Source organism: Colobus angolensis, unplaced genomic scaffold, assembly GCF_000951035.1.
Source record: "Colobus angolensis palliatus isolate OR3802 unplaced genomic scaffold, Cang.pa_1.0 Scaffold245, whole genome shotgun sequence".
Lineage (NCBI taxonomy): Eukaryota > Metazoa > Chordata > Mammalia > Primates > Cercopithecidae > Colobus > Colobus angolensis.
Genome location: NW_012115655.1, coordinates 1,440,021 through 1,451,449, shown reverse-complemented (window position 1 = coordinate 1,451,449; position 11,429 = coordinate 1,440,021). Strand labels below are relative to the sequence as shown.

At 43.5% G+C, this 11,429-nt stretch overlaps 1 protein-coding gene and 1 long non-coding RNA gene across 3 annotated transcripts in view; one reads left to right on the top strand and one right to left on the bottom strand.

Moving 5' to 3' along the window:
• MCF2L2 (MCF.2 cell line derived transforming sequence-like 2) overlaps positions 1–11,429 on the top strand; it is a 242,044-nt gene that overhangs the window by 129,521 nt on the left and 101,094 nt on the right. For both annotated transcript variants that reach the window (XM_011945800.1, XM_011945799.1), the window contains exons 11-13: positions 815–1,006; positions 3,773–3,964; positions 5,738–5,915. In XM_011945800.1, coding sequence (XP_011801190.1) covers positions 815–1,006; positions 3,773–3,964; positions 5,738–5,915 — 562 coding nt within the window. The remainder of the gene's footprint in view (positions 1–814; positions 1,007–3,772; positions 3,965–5,737; positions 5,916–11,429) is intronic.
• The window catches only part of LOC105514443, a 9,092-nt gene continuing 2,258 nt past the window's right edge, over positions 4,596–11,429 (bottom strand). Inside the window, exon 2 of the long non-coding RNA XR_001002178.1 lies at positions 4,596–5,064. This is a non-coding gene — a long non-coding RNA (uncharacterized LOC105514443). The remainder of the gene's footprint in view (positions 5,065–11,429) is intronic.

Sequence of the window (11,429 nt, the reverse complement as noted above, 5' to 3'; positions counted from 1 at the left end):
AGATGGAGTCTTGCTCTGTCACCCAGGCTGGAGTGCAGTGGCACAATCTCAGCTCACTGCAATCTCCACCTCCTGGGTTCAAGAGATTCTCCTGTCTCAGCCTCCTGAGTAGTTGGGATTACAGACACCTACCACCACGCCCATCTAATTTTTGTATTTAGTAGAGATAGGGTTTTGCCATGTTGGTCAGGCTCGTCTCGAACTCCTGACCTCAAGTGATCCACCCACCTCGGCCTCCCAAAGTGCTGGCATTAACAGGTGTGAGCCACTACACCCAGCCTAGACAAGCGTATTTCTTAAGTGTCATGACCACCTTTGAGTTGTCCAAACCCAATTTTCACCAGTGTCTCAACTTCAGCTCACCCCCCACTCTCCTCAAAGACAAGTAAGTGTCAGTTCCTCTTCTTGTTCCTTTAGTTAATAGGGGTATTCAAAATCTCTTATTATGTGCACTCCATGCTTTTCTGCCCTAGAATTTATTGCAATTGTAATAATTTAACAATTTGTGTAATTTAGTTAATATCTTAATTCTCCATTAATCTGAAAATGTTTGGCTTGTCAGCACTATATCCTCAATGTCTAGCCCAGAACTCAACAATAGAATGACTGCTATTGTTTAGAGTATAGACAACTCCGGGCCAGGCTCAACTTCCTGGACCTGGAACCATTCAGAGCTTTCTCAGGTTCTCCAGCCTTCATCCTGGATCAGCATCTCCCCAGCCTCCCTCCAGGCTTGGAGCACACAGTACCAGGCAGCTCTCAGCCTCACGATACCCTGACTTCTGATGCCTGGCTGTGCATGTTCACTTTGCAGGAGCCCCTGGAAAAGGCCCAGCTGCTGGCACTGGTTGGGGACCAGCTCATCCAAAGCCACCATTATGCAGCAGACACCATCAGGCCCCGGTGTGTGGAGCTCAGGCACCTCTGTGACGATTTCATCAATGAAAACAAGAAAAAATGGGACATTTTAGGAAAGTCCTTAGAGTTTCATAGACAGCTGGACAAGGTGAGCAAAACACAGCCAAGAACGTGATGTCTGCAAGATTTTCTGTGAAGAAGCTTCCATTATACTCGTCCTCCCTTCCTTGTGTGATTGCTGACAGGCTCGAGTGCTTTATGTGAAAAGATGTTCAAGAGGCATTCAAAGTGTGCACATCCTAGGTTGAAGAGGTACTGAAGGTAAAAAGTGCGCTGGCCATCCCACCACATCCCATTAAATTAACTAAAGGCCATTTCTATCTGTGTGGAGCCAGACTTTAAGAGTGTGTTTTGGCCTGGCCCTGTGGGAACACTTCTTGATTCCCTTTCAGGTGTACAGAGAACCAAGCACTATATTTGCAGAGTGCTTCCCTCATATAAAGGCAAAGGGTTTTGATTCTTTTTGGAGAAGCTGAAGTAATAATGACCATTTTATATGCCCTAGCATTTATCAAGCACCTACTCTATTTCTACCAGGAACATAATTATGTCATCTATTTATAATCCTCAAGACAACCTCTGAGGAAGGTATTAATGGCCTCATTGTGCAGAGGCAGAAACTGATACTCTGCTGGTTCTCAAAATGTAGCACACAAGAATACCTAGTGAGCTGTTATATGGCAGATTCCCTTATGCACCAGGGCTGGAGACTCAGCGTCAGTAGGTCTGGAATGCTGCCCAGGCGCTAGTATTTTACTAAAGCGCCCAAATGATTCTGGTGCAGGTGGTGCAGGAATGACACCAAGAAACCCTGGGGAAGTGACTCCCCAAGACCACACATGGTGCCAACAGGGGAAGCCAGAATTGAAGTCAGGCCTGCCAGATTCCACACCGAGGCTTCACAGGATAGACAGCAAGGCTGCATGCCAGGGGCCCACAGGGAGAGGGGTATGCAGACCCTGGTGCCCTTTGGAGGTGACCTCTAGGGTATGTTCCCAGTCAGCAGGAGCAGTGGTTTCTGGAGTCTTCCCTGTCAGCTGGTCCCAGGTAGCATGTGACTGATGGCAATGAGTCAGCATGCTCCATCCCCACAGCTGTTCCTTTTGCATGCCAGGGGGCACCCACCGGGTTGCTTACCTCATCCCATTGCCAAAGGGATTTTAATGTCAATGAAATACAGTTGTTCCAGAAGCAAGTGGCTCAGAAGGGGCTGGTGCGCAGCCTGCTCCGTGTGCTGAGCTCGCTGCAGGATCAGCTGCTGTTTTGCTAACTCCATTTTTGCTCCAGAGTGGTGTGTGTGTGTGTGTGTGCACGTGGGTATGAGACGGAGAGAGGGAGACACAGAGAGAAAGCAAGTAGCCGTAGGAACTCTACAGAAAATCCCAGCCTAATGTTTTTTGCAGATCTAGGCATGATGTGTAAAGAGAAAGTTTTCACAGCATATATCAAAGCATGAGTTCATATTATTGTGGAAATCCAAAAATGTAGGAAGAAAAAGGTTACTCATGTGCATGTACATATCCTACTACCCCCCACCCCTACATAATGGTAATTATTAATTCTGAAATATCTTTATTTTTATTATTCTAAATGTAGCACATATTCAGTGTGCTGCATTCATTTCCCTAGATTATCTAGGGGAAAAAAATGAGACAAACATTTAAGTTGCCTATCATTTTCCCACTTAGAAAGACAACCACTTTGGAGTGTTCCATTTTGATCTTTTTTTCTCTGTATAGTTATTTTATATTGCTTTTCAGGTCACATGGTAAATGGAAATGCAGAGGTACTGGCACTGGAAGCTTATTTTCATGTAACTCTTCAGGTAGCATAAGGGTCCCCTGTCTTTCTGTTCAGGTGTCTCAGTAGAGTTCAGAAGAGCAAAGAAAATGAGTCTTTTAAAAAATCTGAATAATTAGAATTCATCACCTATCTGACGTCCTCCCAGCATCCAAAACTTTGAGTATTGCTGTGCTGAGTTACAAAGCTTTGCATTCTTGCTTCCTTAGTAAAGACAAATGCCAGTAAATGCAAATAGGGATCGCCTGGGAATCCAAAGAGGAAAGTTGTGTTTTTGTTAAAAGGGACACTCCCTTCTCCCAGGAAATGTAGGGGCCGGGTCTAATGTCTCATTAATCACCCTGTGTTCTCGTAACCAATTTGGATGCAGGTAAACCCCAAAAGCCATTGATTACATTTCTCTATGGTTAGACCAGCCTAAGAGATATTTAGCTCTAAGGCTGGGTGGTGCAGTGCCGCATGCCTGTAATCCCAGCACTTTGGAAGGCTGAGGTGGGAGGATTGCTTGAGCCTAGGAGTTTGAGACCAGCCTGGGCAACATGGCCAAAACCTGTCTCTTAAAAAAAAAAAAAAAAAGGAAAGAAAAATTAGCCTGGTGTGGTGGCACGCATCTGTAGTCCCAGCTACTTGGGAGGCTAAGATGGAAAGATCACCTAAGCCTGGGGTAGACCTCTCCAGGCTGCATTAAGCCATTATTGCACTACTACACTCCAGCCTGGGCAACAGAGTGAAACGCTGTCTCAAATTAAATACATATTTACCTGTCTCCTCCTGGAGATGTAGCAATTCCCGTCAGTGGAAGAGAGAAGAACGTTATATGACTCATTTTGCTGACCAAGTGACCTCCCTGAGAAGTGGACAGGTATAGATTGGTTTGGGCTTGTCCACCTCATAGTATAATTTACAGTGGTTAGACCCCTTAAACTTTATGCCATCCCATGACAATTTTCCATTGTCTCAGAATCCTTGTAGACAAGCTCAGACCTGCTGAGGATTATGGTGGCTCTGAGTTGTGGTCAGGCAAAGTGCACAAAGGCACTGTTTCTTTCCGAAGGTCAGCCAATGGTGTGAGGCAGGAATCTACCTCTTGGCTTCCCAAGCTGTAGACAAGTGCCAGTCTCGAGAGGGGGTTGACATCGCCTTGAATGACATTGCAACATTCCTGGGCACAGCCAAGGAGTACCCGTTGCTCAGCCCCAAGGAGTTTTACAGTGAGTTTGAGTTGCTGCTCACCCTCGATGCAAAGGTAATGCTTCCGGGTTATTTTGATCCTGTGGTTGGGGAATGGATAGGGGAGGGAGGGACTGTATCTTCTTCCTGATAAAGTGCACGCAGGGTGTACTGAGCGGGCTGTATTGAGTGGGCTCACCAATTCCAAAGCCCTCTGGTGGCCTCTTAGACTCCTGGCCTGAACATCCTGGCATACTGACCCTTCATCTGACTCAAATCAGTCATTTCTCAATTAATGCTTATGAACATTCCTGATGTACCACACATTGTGCTGAGTGCTGAGAATACCATGATGATTAGAAATAGGCCGAGGCGGGCGGGCGGATCACGAGGTCAGGAGATCGAGACCATCCTGGCTAACATGGTGAAACCCCGTCTTTACTAAAAATACAAAAAATTAGCCAGGCGTGGTGGCAGGTGCCTGTAGTCCCAGCTACCTGGGAGGCTAAGGCAGGAGAATGGCATGAACCCAGGAGGCAGAGCTTGCAGTAAGCCAAGATCGTGCCACTGCACTCCAGCCTGGGCGACAGAGTGAGACTCCGTCTCAAATAAAAAAAAGAAATAAATAAATAGGCATGTTTCCATCCCTCACTGAGCTTACAGTTTCGTGGGAGAGGCTGACATTAACAAAATAATCACACAAAAATGTGTTACAAGCTGATGTAAGTGCTGTCAAGGAGGGATTCAGGGTCAGGCATGTGACAGGAACTTGACCTGGACTGGGATCAGAGAAGGCTCTCGGGAAGAGTCACTTGAGCTAAAGCCTGGAGAATGAGTAGACAAGATGGGAGAGCCTTTCCGGACAGGAGGAACAGCATGTGCGAAGGCTTCAGGGCTGGAGGGAGCCTGGCACAGTGCAGACCAAAAGTTCAGGGTGCTGGAACCTGGAGAGCAATGGAAGTGTGTTTTGGGTGAGGTTAGAGAGAGGCAGGCAAGGTAGGCTTTGTGGGCCACATGAAAGAGTTTGGATTTAAGCAGGGTATAACTTGATTGGATTTGCATTTGAGAAGCGCATTCTTCCATGAAGCCAGCAGGGTTGTAGATAGCACACCTTCCCCTGAGAGCCACATCACCTTGTCTGCACCTCTGGTTTAAGAGCTTCTTTAAGTCAGCTTCCTGGGCACACAGCAGGGAAGAGAAGATGCGGTGGAGGAACAAACAGATTATATCCAGCCTGTCTAACTGTTTATGTAATTCTGGGAAATGCCCTGAAGTCCATCCAGGGACTTAGGCCAAAATCTTTGCTCTGTCTAACATGACACAAACCACATTGTATTCTAATTGTTTGTTTGTTTATTTATTTATTTCTGAGATGGAGTCTTGCTCTGTCGCCCAGGTTTGAGTGCATTGACATGATCTTGGCTCACTGCAACCTCTACCTCCCAGGTTCAAGTGATTCTCCCGCCTCAGCTTCCCAAGTAGCTGGGATGACAGGTGCCAGCCACCACACCCGGCTAATGTTTGTTTTTTTAGTAGAGATGGGGTTTCACCATGTTGACCAGGCTGGTCTCAAACTCCTGTGCCAGGGTGTTCCAGGCACTGGAGATGCCATAGTGCAAGGATGTAGTCATTGCCCTCAAGGGTCTCAAGTAGGAGAGGCTGATCCTTAGATGCACAATTCTGGAGCATGGCAGGACCTGCAACGACTTGCATAGTGATGCCCAGAGGGGGTCACCTGAGGGAGGTAGGGATAGGGGGAGTAGGGGAAGGTGGGAGAAAGGGAATGCTTCATGTCCTCAGGCTGTATACAGAGAGACCTGTTCATCATGATTTGCTTTTGTTACTGCAGGCCAAAGCTCAGAAAGTTTTGCAGAGGCTGGATGATGTTCAGGAAATATTTCACAAGAGGCAAGTGAGTCTGATGAAACTGGCAGCCAAACAGACTCGTCCAGTGCAACCTGTGGCCCCACATCCTGAGTCTTCACCAAAATGGGTGTCATCGAAAACCAGCCAGCCCTCCACCTCGGGTAGGTTATTTGAGGAAAAGAAGCTTTGTGGCTTTTGTGTTTCTCCAGCAACATAAGGACTGAGACTGGTTGTGTACAATGGATAATGGTCACTGTTTTAACAGATACTGTTTAAAACAGACTACAGATATGCCATAGCGCAGACATGGAAGACATAAACACTTAGATGACACCAAGTGCCTGGATGTAAGGAGAAACACACAATCTACTGAAGGAGTAAAAAAAAATGCCTCATAAAGGCCAGGCGCGGTGGTTCGCGCCTGTAATCCCAGCACCTTGGGAGGCCTTGGCGGGTGAATAATCTGAGGTCAGGAATTCGAGACCAGCCTGGCCAACATGGTGAAACCCCATCTCCACTAAAAATATAAAAATTAGGCTGGGCGTGGTGGCTCATGCCCGTAATCCCAGCACTTTGGGAGGCTGAGGTGGGCAGATGACAAGGTCAGGAGATAGAGACCATCCTGGCTAACACAGTGAAACCCCATCTCTACTAAAAATACAAAAACGTGGCCGCGGGTGGCTGTAGTCCCAGCTTCTCAGGAGGCTGAGGTAGGAGAATGGCATGAACCCAGGAGGCAGAGCTTGCAGTGAGCTGAGATGGCGCCACTGCACTCCATCCTGGGCGACAGAGCGAGACTCCATCTCAAAAAAAAGAAAAAAAAATTTATTTATATATATATAAATTAGCTGGGCATGGTGGTGGGTGCCTGTAATCCCAGCTACTCAGGAGGCTGAGGCAGAAGAATTGCTTGAACCCAGGAGGCAGAGTTTGCAGTGAGCCGAGATTGTGCCGTTGCACTCCAGCCTGAGTGACAAGAGCAAAACTCCATCTCGACAACAACAACAACAACAAATGCATCATAGTAATAACAACGTAATAATAACAGCATACAATAGACTCCATTGAGGACCTTTAAAAGGCCCACGTTTTATTAGCAATGGTGTAGTAAAATTGGTTCTTTGAGCAGAGATTTAAAAAATAGGTAAGTTCTTATGCCAATCCCACATGGTCCTGATTACTATAGCTTATTAGTTAGCCTTTAAGATCAAGTCATGCAATATTCCAACGTTGCTCTTTTTCAAGGTTGTTTTGGCTATCTTAGGTCCTTTTCATTTTTCCATAAGTTTTAGAATCACCTTTCAATTTCTGCTGGGATTATGATAGGGATTACACTGGATATATGAACCAATTTGGAGAGAACTATTATCTTACCAATATTGACTTTTCCAATTCCTGAATATGTTATAACTTATGTTTTTTAGGTCATCTTTAATTTCTCTCAACAATGCAATAGTTTTGAGTGTAAAGGCCTTAGGCATTTCACATTTTTTTAACCCTATAATGAATGGAATTTACCGTATTTAAGAATAGGAATAGATTTTTATATAGAGATATAATCCTATCATCTGTGAATAGGAATACTTTTACTTTTTCTGTTTCAATCTTTGTACTTTTTTTTCTGGTCATATTATAATGACTGGGACCTCCACTACAGTGTCAAATAAAAATGGTGAGAGCAGACATCCGTGTATTTTCCCAATATTAGGAAAAAGGTTGAAGTTTCACCTTTAAGTATGATGTAAGCTGTAGGTTTTCCACAGATGTCTTTTATCAGATTGAGGGAATTCCCTTCTATTTCTGTTTTTTTGAGAGTTTTTATCATGAATGATTATTGAGTTTTTCAAATGCTTATTTGGTCCATGTATTGAGATAATGATATGGTTTTTCTTCTTTATTTGTTAATATGGTAAATTACAATGATTTATTTTCAAATGTGAAAACAACTGTACATTCTTGGAATAAACTGTCCTTGGGCGGGATGTACATGTCATTTGTTTGTGTCGTGTATTGTGGCGCTCTGTCATTAAGCACATATATATTCATGGTTTTTATGTCTTGCAGATGTATTAGCCCTTTTATAATGATGAAATGTCTCTCCTTCGCTCCTTATCTCTAGAAATACTCTTAAAGTCTATCTTGTGTGATATTGTCACAGCCATTCCTGTTTTCTCATGCTTAGTGTTTGCACAACATATTTTTTTGTTTTCTATTCTTCTTTGTATTTAAAGTATATTTGTTGTAGGCAGCATATAGTTGGGCCTTGCCTTTTTATACACTGCAACCTGTGCCTTGTAATTGGAGTGATGAGATTTTTATGTTTACATCCATCATCATTATTGATATAGTTGGATTTAGAGCTCCTGTTTTGTTATCCTTTATGTCTCAAGTACTTTCTATTCCTCTTTTCCTCCTTTCCTGCCTTCTTTTGGGTTAGTAAATATTTTTTAATATTTTGTTTTAATTCCTCTATTGGCTTGTTATCATATCTCTTTGCACAGTTTTTCACCCAGACTAGGGATTACCATATGCATCTTAACTTGTCATGATCTGTTGAGTTAGTTTCATACCACTCTATGCAAAATATAGGAAATCTACAACGTCATACTTCCACATGCTCCCCATCCATCCTCTGTGCTATTCTTATCATAAATATTACATCTGTATATGTTAAACCCCCACTATGGTATTACAATCTTTGCTTTCAATATTAAGACAAATACCTATGTGTGTGTGTGTGTGTGTGTGTGTGTGTGTATACATACCCCCTTATTCACCATTTCTGGGGTTCTTCATTCCTTATTATAGATTTGAGTTACTATCTTATGTCATTTCTCTTCAGAATAAAGAGCTTCTGTTAGTATTTATTGTTGGGGAGTCTACTGGCAACAAATTCTTTTCTTGTCTTTATTTTTTCCTTTTTGTGGAGAACGGAGTCTTGCTATACTGTCCAGGCAGGTTTCGAACTCCTGGGCTCAAGCTATCCACCCACCTCTGCCTCCCTGAGAGCTGGGATTACAGTTGTGAGCCACTGTGCCTGGCCTGTTAGCAATAAATTCTTTCAGTTTTTGTTTATCTGAAAATTGTGGTGTGTTTTGGTAATTCTCCATTTAGTACAATTTACAGTCCCTCGTCTTCCACCACGTATCCTACTTTTTAGAAGTAAGCCTGATAACATGTAGTGTATTTATTTCCTGAATTTTATCTGCAAATACACACACACATCCATGTACACACTCTAACACACTTGCATACACATACCACAGACATACCCAAACATACACAGAGACATCCTTCTTAGATGATTGGAAACAGAACTTTGTTCTCTTCACCTTTCATCTTCCCTCAAGCTAAACCATGTTCACGTCTACGACTTGGCCTCATTCGTTGTTTCAAGGAACATATGTTTGTTTCAACTAAATAAAGCAAGAATTAGAGATGTGTTTCTCGGCTTTTCAAATACAAGATTTCATAATAGATAACACTCCTTTCCAGAATAAATAGGTCTTTGTCAAGTCTGAACAGGTTGTCATTGACCTAAGTCAAACAACTAGCTCGTTTTGCAGAACAATCCTGCACTTTTGTTTTTGGCAAGTATCTACTGAGTGTGGACTCTAGCAAGTCACTAAAAGGCTTTTCAAACATTTTTGTCTGATGCCTTAGTAGCTGAGTCTGTGCCAAGATAAGCAATGGTATTTCACAGTGTAAAGAAGATGGGTGGAAGGGCTTAAGAGCTGGAATTTCAGCTCTGACTCTTGTTAGCTGGATGCCTTGGCTACAACTTTTAACACCTCTGAAGTCCATAAGGAATGTGAAAAAACTTTTTAATGCCATGTGACTATAATAGCTAAAATGTGTTATACATTGTATATGATCTACATTCTTCACAAATGAACTCCTTAAAGCCTCATCACAGCCCTTTACTATAGGATTTCTCATTTTTCCCTACTTTACAGATGAAAAAGGTAAGGCACATAGGTTACTGTAATCATGTGTGCCTCGTGCATGGAAGAGCAAGGCTTGAACACTGGTAGTGTGGCTTCTGTGGCCCTGCCTTTCACTGCTTCACTCTACTTACAGTGTCAAGGACAGGCACTTCTCAGTCATGGTGTCACCAATTATAGTGCATCCATTTCTAGCATCTAGTTATTGTGCCTGGAATCACTCACTTTATAGAGATCCCACAGAGAGGGAGGAGCCCAAAGGATTGTCTGTTATTACAAAGCAGCATTAATGGCCATATATATAACCTGGGTAGCAGTGTACTTTTCTACCATTTTCAACATAACATCTATGAAAAACCCATAGAAAGCCCAAGCTGCTTCCAGTTGGCTCACAGAATGAAAGGGTTGGGAGGAGCTTCTGGAGGTCAGATGTCAACCTCCCTCAAGTCTATCATAGCTAAGAATCAGGGTGATATATTGGTGGCGTTTGATGAAGGGCATTTTGGTCTTGGGACCTGTAAATGCTAAAGTCGGCCGGGCACAGTGGCTCACGCCTGTAATCCCAGCACTTTAGGAGGCCAAGGCAGGCAGATCACAAGGTCAAGAGATCAAGACCATCCTGGCCAACATGGTAAAACTCCATCTTTACTAAGAATACAAAAATTAATTGGGCATGGTGGTGCGTGCCTGTAGTCCCAGCTACTTGGAAGGTTGAGGCAGAAGAATCACTTGAACCTGGGAGGTGGAGGTTGCAGTGAGCTGAGATCACACCACTGCACTCCAGCCTGGCAACAGAGCGAGACTTCATCTCAAAAAAAAAAAAAGAAAAGAAAAAAAGAAATGCTCAAATCCTGCCTGGGATTAGTCACATCTCCTGTGAGTTTCCCAAGGGACCAGCATATACAAGGGTGGCGACTGTGACAAATAAGAATTCAAAGTACCTCTTATCTATTAGCCTTGTGGCCATCACCCACAATGCTTGGTAAAGCTGGTAAGGTGGGTTAGGAAGCCTTGAGGCCTAACCAGGGCTTCTCCTCTCCAAGTCCCAGTTTTACTACCAAATGGCCATGGAGCTTAAAGAAAGGATATTTCCCAGGTGTCTAGGACCTTGTGGGAAGGGGAGAAGGGAGATAGAGTGACCGAGAGAAAAGAGCAAGAGCAAGACAGCCCAATTTCTTCCTGACTCAGTCAACTGATTCTGTCTCACAGTCCTCCCATTCACTGATAAATGTGCGTCCATCAGTTCTGGAATCCAACAATTATACCATCAGATTACCGGCAACAACTGCTGGCTATCGCAGGCATGGCCATCCTCTTACAGTACAATCATAGTATGATTGTGTGTGTACATGTATGTGTGTAAAAAGAGGGAGAGCATTTGAAAGAAGACTATAAGGAAATATACTAAGTGACTATGCTTCAATGTTAAGATTTTAGTGTTTTTCAGATTTTCTATAATAAGCAAAAATTAATTACCTTTATAATGGAAAATATATTCAATACAGTGCAGCACCTAGAATTTAGTCTTTGAATCCAAGAACAATATCAAGTGCAACATTATGCTGTACACATGATGCATGCCAAAGCAGCAGTGCATAAAGGAATCCATAAAGTTTGTAATAAGGAAGACTTCATGAGGAAAGTGTCCTGTTTGTTTGTTTGAGATGGAGCCTAGCTCTGTCGCCCAGGTTGGAGTGCAGTGGCGCGATTTCAGCTCACCACAACCTCTGC